Source organism: Arachis duranensis, chromosome 9, assembly GCF_000817695.3.
Source record: "Arachis duranensis cultivar V14167 chromosome 9, aradu.V14167.gnm2.J7QH, whole genome shotgun sequence".
NCBI lineage: Eukaryota > Viridiplantae > Streptophyta > Magnoliopsida > Fabales > Fabaceae > Arachis > Arachis duranensis.
The window spans coordinates 117,453,095-117,474,559 of record NC_029780.3 but is presented as its reverse complement, the minus strand read 5'-3'; the positions used below and the strand labels follow the sequence as shown (position 1 = coordinate 117,474,559).

The 21,465-nt window shown below is 32.8% G+C and overlaps 2 protein-coding genes across 2 annotated transcripts; one reads left to right on the top strand and one right to left on the bottom strand.

Moving 5' to 3' along the window:
• Positions 1-393: 393 nt before the first annotated feature.
• On the top strand, positions 394-895 carry LOC127741630 (gibberellin-regulated protein 2-like). The gene is made up of 3 exons (XM_052254439.1): positions 394-456; positions 549-615; positions 714-895. The coding sequence occupies exons 1-3, from the start codon at positions 394-396 to the stop codon at positions 893-895; spliced, it is 312 nt and encodes a 103-aa protein (XP_052110399.1).
• Positions 896-4,449: 3,554 nt separating this feature from the next.
• LOC107467877 (ubiquitin-conjugating enzyme E2-17 kDa) lies at positions 4,450-7,238 on the bottom strand. The gene is made up of 5 exons (XM_016087095.3): positions 7,070-7,238; positions 6,158-6,272; positions 5,550-5,677; positions 4,856-4,960; positions 4,450-4,737 (listed from the first exon to the last, which is right to left on the bottom strand). Exons 2-5 carry the CDS (start codon positions 6,225-6,227, stop codon positions 4,594-4,596), a joined length of 447 nt encoding a protein of 148 aa, XP_015942581.1. The 5' UTR covers positions 6,228-6,272; positions 7,070-7,238; the 3' UTR covers positions 4,450-4,593.
• Positions 7,239-21,465: the final 14,227 nt, after the last annotated feature.

Below are 21,465 nucleotides of genomic sequence, written 5' to 3'. Positions count from 1 at the left end.
ATATTATACATATTTGGTTTACACGCTCAAACTCAACTTGTTGAAAGTGTAAATGAGATATGCATAAATTTATTTTGTTATTAAATTTTAAACAGCTGTAACAGGATCTGAAAGCATTAGTTTTCACAAATATTTGACTCCTTCTTCTCAATGATTTCAATCACAGTTAAAAAAGTTTCAGAGTAGACACACAAACACAACATCATGCATATGAATAGGGCTCTTTGTTTGAACATGTTCCTAACCATATATATCCTAAAATAAATCACCCTTCTTCTCCATATAAATAACTCATCATGGATTCGATCTTTTTTCATCCCGCAATTTTGCGTGTCACCTCCCTCTAATCTTCTTTCTCTTTCTTGTCATCTAAGAAAGCTAAGTAGGCAAGCAATGGCATCCACCAGAACTACCACACTAGTGTTGTTCATTATCTGCTTGATCTTTATACAAGAGGTGAATTAATTGAGTTCCAATTTTAATATTAATTTCTTTAACTTTCACACTATGTTGTTCATTACATGAATTGATTTTCATCTTGTGATCAGTTGGAGATCCATGGGTTGGAGATTCATGGTGAAAATCAGGACATGGCAGCAGCTCACCAACATATAGGTAAGTAATTAAGCAAAACTTGTGTGATGAATGAATGGCTATGTATGAAAAGTGATTACGAGTGAATTAATGATTAATAAGTAACATGATTGGTGCAGATTGTGGTGGAAAGTGCGGGTACAGATGTAGTAAGGCAGGAAGGCCAAAAATGTGCATGAGGGCATGCAAGACGTGCTGCCAGAGGTGTAATTGCGTGCCACCTGGCACCGCCGGCAACCAAAACGCCTGTCCTTGTTACGCCTCTCTCACCACCCATGGAGGAAAACTGAAGTGCCCTTGAATGCGAATCTTCATTCATGAGTTCAATATTCTTCCATGTGCAAGCATGCAGCTATCAGGACAATAATATAATGCAGAGTTTACTCTTAAGATCTGATGAAAAATTAAGTGGGTTAATCGTCTTAATCATGACAGGGCAAGTAAATGTATAAGAATATGGTGAGAAGTTGAGGAGGACATTGGTCCCAAGTTACAGTTTTATTTTATGTGGATTGATTAGAATTGTGATTTTGATCATAAAATTAATGAGTGAGGAATGGTTACGGGGACAATTGAAGGATCCATGTAATGAGATGAGAAGCCAAGCTTCTTTTTTGATAATGATAATCGTAACTATTCTTCCCCTTGTTTTGTAATTTGCTTCCCTTCTTCCTCTTTATTTCTTCTCTTGTCGTTAAAACCCCACTTCTATAATAGCATAATACCAACTTTTATAACATTTCATCATATGAGTCTTTGCTTCTTATAAATAGTAGTGACGCAGAACTATCTAATTGATCAGCACAATAACCACCACGTATCACTTTCATAATTCTTCCTGATCCATCAGAACACAACTCAGAGTATTCAGGTATTGCTTTTTCTTGTATTGTCGTCTTGCATTGCTTTAAACTACGACTGTAATCACATTTTCAATTGCATATATAAAGTTCAATCCTATCATTTAAAACTTAACTATATAGGAGATTTTAAGAACTTGGATTAATTACTTGCAATTATCTGACCATTCTTGTCCATGCTTGGCTCTGTGTCAGGAACATTCTTGATCACATTAATTTCTTGTTGCTATTTCATTTCGATTAATTTCTTGACAGCTTGTAGATATGTGTTACTTTTTGTCATAATTAACACAGTTAAATATTAAAGTCATGTCTCCCAAATTGGAAGAGTTAGTTATAAGTTATCATCACAGATGAAAAATCGAATATTTCGATTTCGTATTTTTTAAATGTGTGTTTGATGTTTAGTGTCTGGCTCAATAAACAGGGATGGAGATAAATCAGGCGGCTAGTTAGGTGGCCAGGTTGTACTTGGCGCTTGTTATAAAATAGTTATAAGCTCTGATACTTATAAAAATCTTAATATATTAATAGATTAGGTTTAAGTTCATTAATTAATTTTATTAGCCTGTTAGACTTGTCTGAACCTGTTAAAACATAATTAAATATATAAATAATTTTTTATTAACAATATTTTTAAATATTTTTATTTTTATAAAAAAATTGTTAGACATTTTAACAAATTTCAGGTCAAGCCAATTTAATACTTTAAAAAAAGTCAATTTAATACTTAAAAAAGTCTATAATAAGCTACACATCAAGCTTTTAAAAATCAACTCACTTGATAAAGAATTTGATGATCTCAGAACGTTTAGATCATTAAATAGTCCAATAACAAAACATATTTTTTAACTCTTTTTAATAATTGCTAAATAATTTTTATTTTATTTTATTTACAAATTAATCCTTCATCTATTATTTAATTTAAAATCTATTTTTTATTTTATAAATTATTATTTTATTATTCATATATCTCATCTTTAAAATTCTATCTTCAATTTTCAAATTTTTATTTTGATTTTGATACTCTAATCTTATCTTTTTTAATAAGATTATAAATTGATGAATACTCTATCATACTAAAATTAATAATTGGTACATAATCTATCGTCAATTTGTATTTTAATTACCCAATTCTATAATTTTAATCGTCCATCAAATCTCCTTGATTATCAATTTGTTCATCGTTTTTGTTCATGGCTTTATCCATCTTGTTGATTTTCAATTTGTTCATCGATTATTGAAATTTGCAGTAGTTGCAGAAATTGTAATCTGCAGAGAAATTATCTAATAGAATCATCTAAAAATTTTAATTGTTTTAACTTATTTCAAAATTCAAAATCAGTTTTAGTAATTAGTATAAATAAGTAGTATTGTTCTCTCATATGAAACAACACATCAACAATAAAATTTTTTCATCTTTTCTTATTCTTTCATAGTGTTATTAAATTGATTAGTTTGTGAAAGTCCTTTTTCATCTTACATTAGTAAAAAAATAATTAATTATTTTTATTCAAAAATTGATTGGTTAGTGAATATTATTTAATTCAATCGATTGTTTTGCTAAAATAATCCATTGATCAATAAAGAATTACTATTTTTTTTTAAACAATGGATTGATCAGTGAAAAAATATATGTTTTCTTTAAAACAATTGATTTCATGAGTTATTCAATTTATTGGTTGAGAAAAAATTAATTGATTAAATTATCCAATTAATTGGTTAAAGAAAATTATTATATATACTCATAAATTTTTTACTATACAAACAACAACCAATTATTTGAAAAGATTTATTTAAAGCTTTGTTTTATTTTTTAGGGTTATATGATCTAATTTACTGAATACTTTTTTTATTGGACAGTTTTAAGCTGTCAAATATAATACTGAGATAGATAAATAGTATCAGGAGGACAATAACATTAATCAACAAAAAAGCTAGTATGTGATTGAGATACAATAGATGAACAGTATAAATCCAAACAAAATTTGGAAGATGATTTTATTAAGAGGAGTATTTTTCAAAGAAAACATTTTTTCACTAGTCAAATTGATTGTTTAAAAAAAACACGTATTTCTTCATTGATCAATCGACAATCGATTGGCCAATCGATTTTCAAATAAACACAATTAATTATTTTCTTACATATGTAAGATGAAAAAGAACTTTCACAAACCAATCGATTACTATAATGAAGAAATTAATTAGATCTCTACAGAGTGCGATTTTTGCAACTATAAAATTTGATAAACGATGAACAAATTGAAAATCAACGAAATGGATAAAGCAACAAACAAAAATGATGAACAAATTAATAATCAAAAAAATTTGATAGACGATTACAATTATAGAATTGAGTAATTAAAATACAAATTAACGATAAATTATACACTAATAAATTTTAGTATTGAAAAAGATAAGATAGATAAATAATAAAAAAATAATTTATAAAATAAAAAATAAATTTTAAATCAAATAATAGATAAAGAAATAATTTATAAATAACATTAAATAAAAACCATTTAACAATTATTAAAAAAAAGGTTCGAAAACATGTTTTGTTATTGAACCATTTAATGACCCAAAGAATCCTCTGCCAACTCATTTAAATATAAAGCGATTTAAATTAATAAATATACTACAACTTACATATATCAATAAATAAAATAATTTATTTATTTTAAAAGCCTCTAAGAAGAATGCTAAGAAAAACTTTTTATTTTTTATTCATTTCCTAAGAAAATATCAAGTTAATGTCCATACGTTTTTCATTTGAATGATAAAATAATAAATAACCAATTTAGCCCTTTGAAAAAATAATTGATGTGACATAGGCTTTCATCTAGCGAAATGGACACGCCTAAGTCCATTTTGCAGGGACTTCATGTGAATTAGCCATATGTTCTTTGACAATACTTTTGCATAGTACATTTTCCAAAAATTAAAATATTTTTTATATTTATATTAATAAAAAGCCGACCATCATGACAGAATCTTTACATCTAAAAGTTTCCAAGTTTGAATTATTTTAAAATCAAAGACGGACAACGATTTATGTAAATCCCACATAACATCCTTTGCACTTCATCTTACCCCCAAATTAGTATCATAACCATCATCATGTAAATAATGAGTCTCCTTAGTTCATGGCATATTTCTGAGTCCAAGAACGGGCAGTATTCTCGTATTTGGCTCTGTCGGACTTGTACATATGAGCAATCTCGGGCATTAAAGGATCATCTGGATTGGGATCAGTGAGCAGTGAGCAAATTGACAGCAACACCTGCACCAGATGTTAGTGTCAAACAAACTCTGAACCCAAAGCACAAAATTGAGGAGGTAAAAAAATATTCATAATCCAAGGCCAAAAAGTAACCAAATTAAAGCTAAAGCATTTATACCTTGGATACTGTAAGAGCAGGGCTCCACTGCTCTTTCAGAATGTCAAGACAGATGCTTCCATTGTTGTTGATATTAGGGTGAAAGACCTTTGTTTTAAAAGAAACCTGCACAAAACTTTTTTAAAAGGTATAATAAAATAAAAGAATTTAATTTTGATGCGCTGACAGTGTAAAACATTTTACACAGTTGTACAATCACATCCGTTCTTTGGAAGACCATTCATGCGATCAATGGAAAGATAGTTATTTTTGCTAACATGGCATTACGTAATTGAATGCACATGTAAACCTGCTTTACATTTATCACCAACAGTGCATCAAAATTAAATTCAAAATAAAATAATTTCCAAACAATAAAGAACCAGAGAAAAGGTATATAAGGCACATTTAGGGTCAAGGACTTGGTTCTAATTTAGCAAGGAAGAAAAGGGATACAAAGAGGTTATGACTAATTATCATCTTCACAACTAAAACACAAATGATTGGACTAAGTGTCATGGCGTGACAAAACAAATAAGAACTCTAAACTAGAACTGAAAAGAAATGCAGAATAAAAGAGAAATATTTTAGACCACGTTATTACAATAGAAGTTTAGAACTAACCAAGGTACATAATAACTTAGCAAATATGTACTCTGTTTTTGTTGATTTAGGCCTTTGTCTTTAACAAATTTAGCATCAAATCAATAATCACCTTTGGTGGCTTAAATGGATAGTCTGGTGGGAAGTGAATGTTCACTAGGAATACACCACCAGCATAAGGGCTGTCTGCGGGACCCATAATTGTTGCTTGCCAATGAAACATGTCATCACCAACAGGGCCTGCACAGAAACACATAACATAGACCAATCATGAAATGGCAATGATAAACTCAAAAGGTACAGCCACACAAATATCCTCATATCTCATCATGTGTCAAAAGCATTTCTTCTATGATGAATCAAGGTGCTTGCCCTCTTTCAACCACATGTCCACTGCTGGTCCTTGTCACCCAACAGCCCCCTTATACTTTCCAAAACTATACTGGTATATCAAAACCATGCATGCACAAGCCAGACAAACTTAAATAATCCTCTGTTTCTCACCCATCATGACTTCAAATTCAAACAAATTTGAATTAGTTTAATAATGGCAATGCAAGTTCAATAACAGAGCATTTTAATTTCTTTTGCTAAATGCCAGAGCATAATTTTAATATCCATTGTAATACATAGATACAATGTGCATAGCTACAAAAACAACAAGCATACTACATAAGAAGAGAAAATTAAGAGAAACATGAAACCAGTGTGTAAACCAACCAGCACTGCAGGAAACAGGAGGATCCTTCTGTAGGTCCTTCAACTCCTTAGTAATGCGTTTGGAAGCCATTAAAACTATGCAAAGTTCAAGATGCCAATCCGAGGCTTATCACTCCTAAAATTTCACATAAAAAAATGATTGTTAGAGACAAGGCACCTTTATCATGACCTGCTATTCAATTTACCAAAACAGGACATAAAACAAATATCATGAAAGAATCTATTAACAGAATTATTATTTTTCCACCAAATTTCCAAATTAATTAGTAAGTAGCCTTCGTCAAGAAGAATTTGCAACAGAAGATTATCATAAAACTCAATTTCATATTAAATTATATCATTTCCACAGAATCTTCCAACTTCCAAGTGCAACGATTAGGAACTTCGAACAGGACACAGTGCACAAAACACCACAAATAGCCAGGAACCAAAATAATAATAACTATAAATTCTTTAGTAACAGCTCATACAAGGTTTACGAGGGATAAAAATCTAAACCAATTATTTAATCATTCAAAGGAAAAAAAAGGTACGAATTGCTCGTTGGTTAATAAACATAAGTGGTCTTCTGATCCGAGCATAGCCAACACTTGAGTTTCGTGAACCCTTACAATTTCAGAAAATTATATAAGGGTTTAGGGTTTCCAAGAATTTCTCCAACGCAAAAACGCAAACGAATTTCCTTTTAACACGCATAACGTGAAACATCACAAACAAACAGAGAGTCAAGGAAAGAAAGATGATCAAGTAAAAACCAAGCAAACCCTAGAAACAAATCTAAACAAAAATAACAGGTGATGATGATGATGATACGATGAAAAGGAGTCAACTTGGGTGGCGATATGAGAAATTCAGCCGAGCAATCACGAGTTTGAGATAGAAAAATTGAAGGAAAGTTAAAAGAGAGAGAACCTTGAAATCCCTAGGTAGCTAGGGTAGGGTTTGAAAGAATTAGAGTGAAGGAGTGATTGCGTTGCGTTGCGTTGCGTTGCGTTTGGGAAGGTTTGAGTGAGTGGGTTTGCTTAGAAGTTATAATTCGCACTTAAATAGCGTGTTTCTGGTTTCGCCGTTTCGCTGCTGCTTCTTCTCTTTTCTCAATTCGATTCTTTCTTCCTTTCCCATGCAGCCACGTGACCTTCCCCTTCCTATTCCATTCACTCGCATACAACAATTTTCTCTATCACTATTAATTTTAATTTACTTCCTTACGTGCTTTAAATCTATTTTTTCGTATATAATTAAAAATTATCTAACGGCATAAATTCAATTATCTAAAAACTGATCTATGAAATTTTAAATTAATTAAAAATAAAATAATAAATATTCATTAGGATTAACTACCAATTTCGAAATTCAAAAGATTCATTCGCAGACATAAAAGTTTTTAAAAGATGTTATTGACAAAATATTTTTTTAATGATTTGAAAATACGATAAAAATAATTAATAAATATTATATTTTTTACGAGTAACAAAAAAAACTTATATTTAGTAAATGACTTATCAAATTAAAAAAATCACTTAACATAAAATTACTAAATTTAAAGGATAAAAATATTTTATTTTTCTAATAATAACTGTAAAAAATTGTTTCAAAATCTTATCTCTAAAGTCTACTTTTAGAATATATATTTAATATTTAGTTTTTTTGTTTTTAAATCTTTTGAAAATTTATATGTCGTTAACATCTTTTAAAATTTTTTTTTGTTAGCGATGCAAATTTTCGGGTAGCATTTTAATAGTTTACTCTATTTAATAATATCATAGTAAAAAATAAATAAAAAATCAGGTAGAAATTATATTATTAAAATATTTTAAGAGTTTAAATTTGATGTATTGATAGTATAAAATATTTTTTACAATCCTTTAATTATGACAAGTTACATAAATAAATCAAATTGGTTTCGAATTTACGCAATTACAACTTTATGAACACATGTAACATCTTTGTCCTGTTTTAATTCTATCTAAACTGCTACGGGATGTATATAGTAGTTTATAATTTGCACGTAATCTGCTATAGGGTAGTGCAGATTACGTTGAAATTCATACCATACAGAAACTGTTAGAGGGTGTCGCAATTTTTGAAAGAATTCCACAATGCATAAACCACTATAGGATCCACTGATTTATGAAGATCCAACGGCTATCCTAATCCGTTAGAGGGTGATGCGGTTTGCATGTAGTTTGGTTATAAAATCATGATCGCCAGCAGCAGATTTTTCATTTGGTAAAAAGAGGAAACATTTGGTTTGAGAGAGAAACTTATGGTTTGAGAGAGAGGGGGGAGGAGACTTGGAGAGAATTTTGAGAATTTAGAGAGACCATATTCAAGGGAGACTATGACAGACAAAAATATTTATACTAACTCAACGGCGTTGCTCACGTTGCTAGAGACATCAATGAATAGGTTAGTTTATTTTCTTTTAATTATAAGAGTTATAGCTGTTTAAATATGAAAGTAGGATTAAATATTTTTTGTTGCATAATATTTTTAGATTTTTAATGTATTTAAAAAATTGAATAGATAACACACATTCGTGTATGTAAACTTTTATTAGACTTTTTTTTATAAATAATTTATTGATTATATTTAATATATTAGAATTTTTATGTTTTTTATTTTCATTTCTAAAAGATTAGTTAGATAATAGCTATGTAGTTTTGCACCGGATTAGAGATACTTTTCGTAATGATTTATAGTTTAGGCATGTATGTATTAGAATAATTTAATTAAGGTGTGGTTATTTTTATCATATGATGCAGATCATACCTTATTTGAAAAGGGCTAGTTTGTATCACTTGGTTAGACTGAACACTCATTAGTTCTTGTTGGATGAGCATATGGTGAGCGTATTCGTTGAGAGGTGGCATGCATGCTGAGACACACACATTTGACATGCCGTTCGAAGAGTGCACCATCACACTGAAAAATGTGGCATATTATGGGAAGGCTATTAGTGGGTGCTTATTAATTTCGAGCACTTTATAGAGAATGGTAGACCAGCTTGGAAGTGATATCAGGAGTTATTCGATGAGTTGTCGTCGCCGACTAAGGTCAAACAAATGATAGTCCAGTTCACATGGTTCTGTACTTTCATAAGAGGTTTATGGTGCTACCAGCCGATGCGAGTGATGATACCGTTTGTATATGCGCACATGCATACATCATGATGCTACCATCCACCCAGCTGGAGGTTTAACCAACGAACAAGTAGGTGCAACTACAAGTATCGAGGTAGAAGCACCCCAACGCAATTGACTGAGAATTCAGAGCTGATGGCCCAGAACTGTCGACACCATCTTTCAACTTTACAAACAATTCGTGTATTCTCACTTCCAGAAAACTTTGCCGATAATGAAACAAAACCTATATATCTTCATCGAACTCTATCACAAATGTATCATACTTCACACCAGTTGACATAACAGCAATAGCGATCTTGTAAAACAACTTCTTCGTCCACTTGATTCCACACACACTAAACTTTTTCAATATATTGAATTTTAGCTATGACAACGTATTCAATGATCGAATAAAAACATTCAATAGTTCTCTATCAATAAATTTAACACCGTGTTTTTTGCTTTTTTGAATTTTTCCAAAGCACTAGAGTTAGAAAACTCTCCTAATTAACTATTTATTGTGAAAATGATACTCTTTCTTTATAATTTCCTTCCACTGATATATATAGAGAATTCACGTATACATCGCTATAGGATAAAGATGTAACCTGTTTCAGAAAGTTGTAATTACGTAAATTGGAGCCCAATTTGATTTATTTATGTAACTTGTCCCTTTAATTATATCCGTTCTTTTAAACGATCACTTCACATAATCAATAAAAATGTAAATATTTTTACAAGATATTTACATTAATAATACATCAAAATTAAATTCATATTTTAACATCAATAATTTGACAATTAAGGCAATATTTACTCCCTTTATCAAAGTTTAAATTTTTATTTCAAATAATAAGTATCTTTAAAAATAGGTTAACAAAGAAACAAGAATCAAATTTTAAATGGAGAGAAAACCTAATAGTAAATAAACTTATATTAGTTAAGTAATACTCTTGTTTAAACTTATCATTAAAGGGTAAAATATATTTTCTATCTTTAAAATTTGTCAAAAATTTTAAAAATACCTTTAAGTTTTAATTTGTTTAAATTTTGTTTAAAAAATTTTCGATTTGCATCAAATATACTCTTGACAGTTAAATTTTCAAAAAATTTAAAACTAATCCAGCAATAATATATGATAACTATCTTTAATTTATTTGTGTTGATGATTGTTCTTGTAAAATTGTTGCTAAATTAATCTTAAGTTTTTTAAGAAATTAACTGTTAGAAGTATATTTGATACAAATTAAAATTTTTTGAGACATAATTAAAATAAAATAAAACTTAAAAATATTTTTAAAATTTTCAGCAAACTTCAAAAACAAAAAATATATTTTATCCAAATTTAAAACTATCTAACTCTCTGGAAAACTAGAATTGCTCGATTATTAAGAAAATAGATATGTACTATTTGCTAACATGTGTATATAAATAGAAGAAGGTCAACAAAAATTCTCTCACAAGCTATATTTCTTGATCTTTTTATTCTTTTTATTGATGTGTTTAGGGTGCAATTTGTTGCAATTAATAAAAAATTAGGTGTATATTTATGAATATATTGACAAACATTTTGTAATAGAGAAACTTTTTGCATCATTATTTATCTTTTATTTTGGGTGAATTTATAGACAATTTATAGCAACAAACTTTTTTATATCACACATTTGTGTTAAAGAAGTTATATGTTTTCTTGATAGATGTTTTTTTTGACAATTTTAACCGTAAATATTTTAAAATTTTTTAAAAGTAGCCTAAGAGGAGAAGGATGTGATGAGTTTGGATTAAGAGAAGATGACTGGGAAGGAATAGGCCTCCTAACGTTTCTTTTATAATATTTTTTTATATAGTTGGTAGTCCTAATAACAGATGGAATTGACACTAGTTTTAAATTATTCACAGTGACCTGCTAAAAAAATGTCAACATTTAAGATGCCATATTTTAAAATAATTAAACTATTTATTGGTTGCTTAGTTACTGAATTACTCAAATATTTACCTCATTTGCTGCTACTTCAGTGTCTGCTTTCTCTGATGTCTTTTCCCAATGCATCTTAGGCTCATTGACAGTCTCTTTATCTAAAGCATCAACAACTGCACCATGTTCTATTGTTGTTGTAGCTTGGCCTTGCAGTCCTTGTCCAGATGTTGCTGCATCTCTTCTTTCTATTGCCTCCTTTTTTCTATCACATTTCTTACTATTATGTCTAGTATGAACAAAAAAAAAATGACAAATTACCAATTATAATACATTTACATATATAAATGTGATGACTTGATGGAACAACTATGAATACATTATACCTTGAAACAGTATTTGCAAGTGATAGGACCATATATTTCTTTATTCTATGGGGATCATGGTTTATTCTAGGACCATCCCTACTGGTATCTCATTTTTTGGTAGGTCTTCCAATTGGTTTCCTATAAATCTGAGGCAGTATGGGTGTGTATTCTCCTGTTTTTCAGTATTTTTGGCTTGGTATAGGCTAAACAGTTCATTAATACGCTACGCTATATGCTTCCATTGTCAGCCAGTTGTATGCATATGCTTCAGTCCTCTTATTTCGGTATGCAATGACAATACACACATGCTTACATGGTAGGCCAGTTAGCTGCCATATTTTGTAGCTACAAATTTTCTTGCCCAAATCAACACTGACCTTCATCAGTAACTTCAAACAGGTTTCATTCGTTATCCTCGAAAGGAAATGGCCTCCAATAATTTTTTTTCTCTTATCTCTTTTCTCTTTCCAGTCTACTCTGCTGAACTGGTGTAAGTCTACCCACACCCACTAACGCCTTCTTGTTTCTTGCTAAAATTTTCATTACATAACCCCTAACCTCCTCCAACATTGTGATAATTGACTTTTCCCTCATCTTCTTCATATTTTCATTGAAAGTTTTGCAATTGTTATTCGTCAAGTTGTCCACTTTAGGGTACTCACTAAAGTGAGATTTGGACCATTGTTGAGGACTAATTTTATTCAAATACTTTCAACCCTGTGATTTAGCCGTTTAACTCTATCCATTGCAGCTGTGAACGCTTGAAGAGTAGTAGATTTGGCACAAGCCCACATTGCTGCTTTCATTTCCTTATCCTTCCATTGCTTCCTAAAATTCTCCTGTATATACATGGCACAATATCTGTGATGAGCATTAGGCATGATATCTTGCATGGCTGGAATAAGACCCTGACACACAAACATAATTAATAATATAGCAAGTAGAATGAAGGAAAGCCTATCATAACAAATAAATAAATAACAGCGAATATGAATTAATGACGACAAAATAAACAACACACACAACTAAATTGTCTACTTACCTTTTGCATACCTGACATTAATTTGAATCCGTTAACTCTATTATCATCAAGATCATCTTGCAAGAGCTCCAAAAACCACTACCATCTGTCCTTATTTTCGGACTTCACAATTGCATAAGCTATGGAAAAAATACGATTATTGGCATCTTTGCCAATCATAGTAAGAAGCTACCCCCATAATAACCTCTCAAAAAAGATCCATCTAGCCCAATAAAAGGTCTGCATCCCTCTAAAAAAAAATCCCTTTTACATGCGTCCAAACAAACATAAATCCTCTTGAAAATAAAACTTTATAAATCAGCCATAGGAGTAGTATGTATCTTAACTATTGATCATGGATTAGTTCTCAACATCTCATTGGCATAATTGCACAGCCTTGCATATTGACAACCTCTGAACCCTCAATTTGCTCTCTTGCCTTAGCCATTGACCTGTAGATCTTTTTCTCATTGACAAGGACATCATATTCTTTCCTAAAGAAGTTTTTTGTCTTTTTAACAGTCATCTCAGGTTGATTCTGAAGTTTTTCCTCCAATTAATCTACCATCCATTTTCCATCAGCAGTTTGCAGTGCATCTTTCTCTTGCAAGCGTACCCATTTATGAAAGTCTTCACTTAATAACTTGCTGAAAAACTTCTTTTAGCACAATATATTTACCACAGACAATTTTCATCATCACATATGGCCTTGCATCCCTCCGAATATATCCTTTGAAAGAAAATGTTTCTCTCTAGATTTATGTTGAACTTTTGCACTTTTTTTAACTGTGTAAGTTTCTCAAACTCCATTTTTAACTACAAGCGAACCTGTCTAACAGGGACATCTACATTGCCCTGGGAAAACACCGAAACTTCACCATCAGATTCACTTGCAAGGCTTTGCAAGTCCTCAGACTCGTAAGAATAGTTCTCCACATCCTCATCTGGGTAGTATTCTTGATCAACCAGAATAAAAATTGATGGAGGTCATGACAGATCAGCATTCGATACAAAGGCTTGGCCAATAGGGGAGGTCTTTTGTGGATCTTTTTTTCCTAACCTTCTTACTTTCAGACACATCTTCTTCATTGCTATTGCTTTGGCCTTCCAGAGCATTGACAGTCATAGACGGTAATGTGGGTTGTGCCATAGTTTCTAACTGTGAGAGATGATCAATGTGGAGAACTGGTACATATTGAGTGAGGTATTCAGCTGATGGAACCTCCCCAGAGGTCGGATTTGTAGTGGATCTAGATGAGTTGTGGTTGGGACCTTGGGGTAATGTAGTACCAGAACCCAAACTGTGAAATTCAGTAGAGTTAGAAGCTTTTGGATTAGTTTTTGGTGCAGCATATTCTACAGACTTTGGCTGCTGAGGTGGGTTTAGATTAGTACATTCATGTGGTTGGGAAGGTATTTGTGGAGGTTGAAAAATGATATTAGCCATCCGAGGGTTTCTCATAGGGTTCTCAACAGGTTGGTTGTTGGTTTCAGAATTGGGAGCAAGGCCAACTGAACTTGGGCTATGTTTATTTTGGGCCTTGTCAACTTCTTAGGCCTGATCCTCTTTATGAGCATCTTTTACAATAAATGGCTCACTAACTGGGTGTTCTGTATATAATTCAATTCTGTTCTCATTCTTCACAATAGCTTTATACATCCTTACAATATCCAAATCAAACGTCAAAATTCTCAACCCATCGTCCATATCCATCCCAGACTGTAGCCAATAAAAGTCATCTATCAAGGGATAACATATGTCCTTAAGTAGATCATTGATGAAAAACCGATTAAGTGTATCTACATTTACTCTCTGCACTTTAGTAGTTTCGTCGTCTACATATGACAACTTTCTATTTGATCCCCTTTGAAGTCTTCCGTTATGGTGAGTTACTAATGTGATATGTATTGTGGTGACCATTTCTGCAGAAACAACAATGAAAAATAAAACCCCAACATCAAAAATTTTATGGAACTACACGGCTAAAGCACAAATTTTAAGTTTTAAAACGTCACATCATTACTAATATTAGTGCAGAAGAATATCCATATAAGAACCACAAATAATTATATATATTTAATCAGTGCATTCATCTTATATACTTTATATTCTCAGTCTATTATCCATTAATATATAAGGAAAGTTAGTAATTAGTACAATGATGTTATCCATTGATCATATGTGATTACTCCATCAATTTAGTATTTCAATTATCCCATTGAGCAAATAGGCATGTCAACGGGTACTCATGAGAGCGGGAACATATCCTCCCCCGGCCCCACGCCTCCATATTCAGTCTTTGTCCCTGTCCCGTCCCCGCGATGGGTAACGGGGATTCCCTATCCACCGGAGACTGGAGACTCTAGGATATTCGTGGATTTTTAAAAAATTGAAAAAAAATTCTCAGAACCAGATATACATAATCACATAAATAACAAAAAATCTCAGAACCAGATAGAATATACTCATAGAAAATGTAGAAATCACAAAATTTCATAAATATAATTACATAAATAACAAGAAATCTCAGAAATATAATCAAAGAAAATATTAGAAATCATGAATCTCATAAATATAATCACATTAATAACAAGAAATCTCAGAAATATAATCAAATTAATAACAAGAACTCGCATTAAAGCACAAAATCTCATAATCAGAGGCACATAATCAAATTAAAGTAAACGAAAATTAAAAAAAGTCCAAACCCTGACTTACCGAGAAGAGGCTCTTGACGGCAAGGCGCTCTAGATGGCGGCGAGGAAGCTCTGGACGTGAGGGGACTCTGGCGGCGTGGAGGGACTTTGGCAGCGAGGAGGACAAAGACGGCGGCGCTTCTTCCTCAGCTGGGTCAGGTGGTGATGCCGGTCAGATAGGAGGTGGCGGACAACTAGGCGGTAGTCACTGGTGAGAGGAGAGGGTAAGGGTTTGTTCCTTGTTGAAGGTTGAGCCTTAAGAGGCACTAAGAAGAGAGAACTGAGGGAGTAGGGAGCGCTGAAGGGATTAGGGTTCTGCAGTAGTGCCTTCAACAATTCATTATATATATGGTAGGGACATTTGAGTAATTTTACATATACGAGGAATAAACGGGTCTCTACGGGGCGGGGACCTCTATCCCCGCCCCGCCCCTGCCTTCGCCCCGTATAATAAACGGGTCCTTCCCGCCCCACAAGTGAAAATTGTCCCTTATATCCAGTCCATAAATGGTAAATTCCCGCGGGTACCCACCCCACCAGGGAGTTTTGCCAGCACCAGAGCAAATAAAGCTAGGTTGAAGTTTAAACTGAAATCAATTAGTAATTAATAAATACTTAATAACTTGAGTATAAGAATTCTCTACGATTCTTTCCTTTTGTAAGTTTCATTTGATATGAGATTTTTAAGGTTATGTTGATACTTTAGAAGAGCAAGCTTAACGCATTCTGAAATCAGTTATTGGTAGAATTTTCATAAGCTTTAAGCTATTAGTTTTATGAACAAATAAATTTTGAATCAAATTTCAGAATACATAGATCAATCTCTCAAAGTGACGTATAAAAGAATGGAAATAGGGTTTACTTGATCTTGAAGTTTGGTCTTCAAAAGAAATTCCTTTTTTTCTTATCTTGTTTAACTATAGTATTATTAACCGAAAATAATTATGTTGGAGCTGATATATCTTTAATAAATATGGAAAACGATATGCTGATTATATGAAAAGAAATGCTAATAATAGTATGATCATCAAGAGGTGCTAAAATAAACCCTATTATCACAACTTAAAATAGAGGAAGAAAATAACACCAACTCATCTTCAAAATCCCAATTTAAAGGTCATTAATCAAGCATAACAATGCACAAACAAAGCCCTAACATAATAAAAACAGTACAAAAAATCCATAATTAAACACCAAAAATCAATGAACCATAACTAATTAATGGAAGAAGTTTATGAACGAATACATAATCAGTAGTGTTGCTTATTTCTCTGTGGTTGAACCCGTAGCAAGCAACCAAAATAGTTTAGGGGATGGCGACCTGCGGTAGCGAATGGAGGGAAAATGTTGATTGCAGCGAGGCATCGACAGTTTAGTGTCTCACAGTGGCAAATATGTTATTCCGTGATTCCCAGAAAAGTTATAACGTATGATGGTTTATGAGGCTAGGAGGGGAAAGGAAAGGGTCATTGGTGCGAACTAAACCCCAGCTTTCTAAATTCTCTATTATACCCCTTGTTGTATACATGTTAAATAAAGAGTAATACCCCAAATAGGTCCCCAAAGAATTCATAATCGGACAGATTTGTCCCCAACAAAATTTAACTAAGATTTTGATCCTGAGGTTTATAGTTATACACCAGATATATCCCCTTGTCAGTTTGACCCGGTCAGGACTAACGGTAACGTTCGACGTGGAATTAACTGCGATGTGTCACCTGCAGGACAATTTGGTCCCCATCTAAGCTGGACAAAATAATGTCGTATTGGATCCTGGGGTGAAATGACATCGTTTTGTGGAGGACAAATTCGTCCCCACCAGGGCAGAGTAACGAAATGGCATTGTTTTAATGTGGGAGACCAATTTAAAATTATGTTGTCATCTTCAACCCTTGCAGCTTCGTGTGGTGAGAGATGTGCAGTTGATGATGGCTAGTGGAGGCACAACGTCAGTTGCAAGTCAGAGACAAGGTGGAAGAAGTATTAGTGATGAGTTGACAGCACGACGACTGGATTCGCGAGGGGCTGACTGAGAAAAGAAGAACACCCCAAGTGCAAGTGCAGAACATATGCTGTAATATGCATGTCTCGAACACTAGAGAACCTGAATAGGTTGTTCTTTGGCTGTCCTCACTTCAAGGTACTCCATAGTCATTTTGTTGTGGTATAGTTGTGATAATTGTCGTGTGACTATAGAGTTGATTGTCATTTTTATTATTCTCGTTACAGGGAAAGCAAAGTTATTGTGCTTTTTTTGCATGGTTTGATGAGATATTTGGGTATGCTAGTGTAGTCGACGGGCATAGATTGGCTTCTGTCGACACTTGTGCAGGTGAATAATGTGTTTTAAGTTTGAAGGATGGCTTGGAGGAGAGAGTGAAGCAATTGGAGGCTTTGTTGTTGAAGACGAATGAGGATAGCCAATTTGTGAAGAAACATATTGTTTTTACTTTGTTTTGGGGTGTAATAATTGGTGCATTGTTAGTTGTGTTTGTGTTTTGTATCTATGTCGTGGTTGTTTAGGCAAGCTTTATTCTATGCTAAATATAAAATTATTGGATTGAAATGTGTCATTATATTTAGTTGGATATGCATGAAGTCAATTGTGATGAAATAGTATAAAAGAAACACATTGATTTTGGTTTGTTTTTATCCATGTATCAAAATGGTAATATAACTAAGAACCAAAATATTTTAACCACAAAAGTAGCTAAATTCAGAAGCAACATAAACCAAATCAAACAAAAGAATGTTTATTTCCTTCAACATAAACTAAAAAATACATTGATTTTGGTCTATTTCATCCATTTATCAAAATGGTAACATAACTGAGAACACAAACATGTTAACCACACAAGTAGTTAAGTTCAGTAGCAACATAAACCAAATCAAACAAAAGAAGGTTCACTTCCTTCAACATAAACTATACCAAACCAATCCAAACAATAGAAGGTCTAATTCCTCCAACATAACAAAATATTTTGTGTCATAACTAAGACAACAAGTTTAACACTAATTCTTAGAAGCATCATTTCTTCAAAGACTAGCTCAATCATGGTGTTGGAATGAATTTGAACAATCTAGATGCTGTACCATTGGTTGCAGCTGTCATTATCTTAGCACTAACACTCCCCAGAGCCTTGGCCCTGATTATTATTTCCTTTGGATGTCTAAAAAGTTGCTGAGCCTGAAAATTACAAAATGGGATAAGTATTGTTTTGGTCCCTAAAGTTTAGGATCGGAATCGAAATCGTCCCTCGCGTAATTTTTTATTTAGAATTATCCTAAACATTTTATTTCGTATTAAAATCGTCCTTTTAATTTTTTATGGACAAAAATACCCTCCACCACCACCTTTACCACCACCATAGCATCCTTACAACCACCAAATACAGCAAATCAGATTAAACAACATCAAATTCAACAACAAAATCAACACACAACAATAATGAAATTAGAAAATAACAAATCAAAATTAGAATTAGAAGCAAAGACAGAAGCAGAAGCAGAAGAAGACATAGAAGCCGAAGAAGCAGAAGCAGAAGCTCAAGCAGAAGCAGAAAAGAGAGGGAAAAGAAGAGGTGACAGCGAGCCAGTGACCAAGGGGGAGGAGTCGCCTCAGTCACACGCGTCGTCGTCGCCACCGTGTCGCACCCAGGGGAGAGGGAGAGAGGGACGCAAGCCAGTGACCAAGGAAAGGAGTCGCCGCAGTTACATGCGTCGCTGTCGAGGTGAGGAATGCGTCACGCCCAGCCGCCGCTCAGCCTCGTCCCGCTAGAGAGAGACAGAGAGAGAGAGAGAGAGAGAGAGAGAAAAATAAGGGTAATTTAGTAATAAAATTAAAAATTTTATTAAAAAGACGATTTTAATACGAAATAAAACATTTAGGACAATTCTAAATAAAAAATTACATGAGGGATGATTTCAATTCCGACCTTAAACTTTAGGGACCAAAACAATACTTATCCCTTACAAAATTATTATGACCATGCTTCATACAATTTCAACATACACATAAGCCATTTACAAGGGGCATACCTTGGGATTGCTTGAGACATTTCTTGTGACATGTGAGGGAGAATTTTTAATGTGAGTATCATGAGAGGGAGGATTAGGATTTCGCATGCTACCAAGTCCAGATACATCAGCCTATGTTTCCAATATTAACAAACATGGGCAATAAATATACTTAATATCACAAATTATCGGTCAAATAGGTCCCTAAAATTAACTTATCAGGTAAATAAGTCCCTATAGAAGCACATTCATGATGCAAATAAGTCCCCTCGAAGAGGGTGAATTGTCTACGTACAAATATTTTGTACATCAATATAGAGCAGAATACACTATATGCAATTCATGATACCTGAGATGAGGGGGCCGATTGAGAAATAGGCATCTCATGTTGTGTCTAAGACTGCTTTGCCTTTCTTTAGCCCTTTGAAGATGATCTTTGCTTCGGTGCTCCCTTACACGTTTTGGAATTGTGTTCAATTTTCCCACACTTGGCACATGTTACCCTGAATCTCTTCTTGACCTTTGTTCCATCAGGTCCATCTTCCATTGCGTCGTGTCTCTTTCATTTCACAGGACGACCAATTGGCTGCTTAATCTTAGGGGTATGGAACTAACTTGTCCAAATTTCTCCCAATACTCCTCACTGTTGGCAGGGTTTGTAGAGTGAGCATAAGTAGCTCTGAATGCATCTATCATCAGCGATTGATGGATATACCCCTCTAGTCTATCTCATCATCTTGTTATTGCATACACACATTTGTAACCAAATTATAAAGAACATATATCATAAACATATACCAATTAAGTTACGAGGATTATATCAGGAACAATATATAAATTATCCTTCAACTATTGAGTAAATTCCACACAATACTAGATAAAAATTTAACCAAGGACATTATATCTGTAAGTTGCCACATGTTACAAGTACATGTGTTGTTTCCTAAATGAACTCCCACTTTCTTCATATGATATTGTGCCTAAAAAATGTGTCTCACATCATCACCAGTTCACTGAGCAGTCCAGTACTTACATTTCTTCATGATGTTCTCAATCATCAACTGGACATCTCTCACCACACAAAGCTGCAAGGGTTGAAGATGACAACCTAATTTTAAATTGGTCTCCCACATTAAAACGGCGGTGTTTCGTTACTCTGCCCTGGTGGGGGCGAATTTGTCTTCCACGAAATGATGTTATTTTGCCCCTAAGATCCAATATGACGTTGTGTTGTCCAACTTAGATGGGGACCAAATTGTCCTAGAGGTGACATGTCACAGTTAACCGGACACATCATCCCGTTAACCTCCACGTCAGACGTCACTGTTAGTCCTAACTGGGTCAAACTAACAAGAGGACGTATCTGGTGTATAAACTATAAATCTCATGGTCAAAATCTTAGTTAAATTTTGTTAGGGACAAATCTGTCCGATCGTAAATTCCTTAGGGACCTATTTGGGGTAGTACTCATAAATAAATTAAAAATAAAAATAAATTATCACCCCAACACTAAACGTGCCACGTCAGACTCTTAGCTAACGTCGTTGAAGAGCATTTGACGTCTTGGTAGTTTTGACAAACAAATTCAATCTTTTGGGAGTAAAAAGTCTATTTTGATCTTATATGAATTTGTCAACATTCATATCTTTCATGGATAGATTTGATTGTTTTTCTGACTTAATAATATCCATGAATACATGTAGTATCTGCCTCTCCCAGAAAGAAAAATAAATTGAGACTCATGATGGAGATGGAGCAGGGACGAGGAGCATTTTACTAAACGGAGAAGGGGAACGGAAAAGGAGTTACCACCCCTATAAATACTCATTGCCATCCCTATATGTGACTGTGGGAGTGATAGTGTGGAATTTAAGAAATTCAAGTAATTTTTTAATGGAATCAACTAAAATTCAACGTTTAGTTATTTTCGTCAAACGATATTTACTTTTTATGGGTATAAAATTAATTTTGTTCTTTTATGAGTAATTTATGAGCATCTACAACTTTTATGAGTATAAATAATTATTTTTTTCTACTATAATAATTAACAATTTTAAAAAAATAAAATTATACATCAAATATTTTCTCAAATTTGATTATATAATATTAATAGTTTACTATACTAAATATTTATTAATTTATTTTTTAAAATTAATTATGTATAA

Bases quoted from the DNA above. Each gene is read 5' to 3' on its own strand.
- LOC127741630 (XM_052254439.1), top strand. From the start codon at position 394: ATGGCATCCACCAGAACTACCACACTAGTGTTGTTCATTATCTGCTTG. The intron at 457-548 runs GTGAATTAATTG...TCTTGTGATCAG, and splicing joins GCTTGATCTTTATACAAGAG to TTGGAGATCCATGGGTTGGA. The intron at 616-713 runs GTAAGTAATTAA...TGATTGGTGCAG, and splicing joins AGCAGCTCACCAACATATAG to ATTGTGGTGGAAAGTGCGGG.
- LOC107467877 (XM_016087095.3), bottom strand. From the start codon at position 6,227: ATGGCTTCCAAACGCATTACTAAGGAGTTGAAGGACCTACAGAAGGAT. The intron at 4,961-5,549 runs GTGATTATTGAT...AGTTTTGTGCAG, and splicing joins ATCCATTTAAGCCACCAAAG to GTTTCTTTTAAAACAAAGGT. The intron at 4,738-4,855 runs GTATAAATGCTT...CATCTGGTGCAG, and splicing joins CTGCTCTTACAGTATCCAAG to GTGTTGCTGTCAATTTGCTC.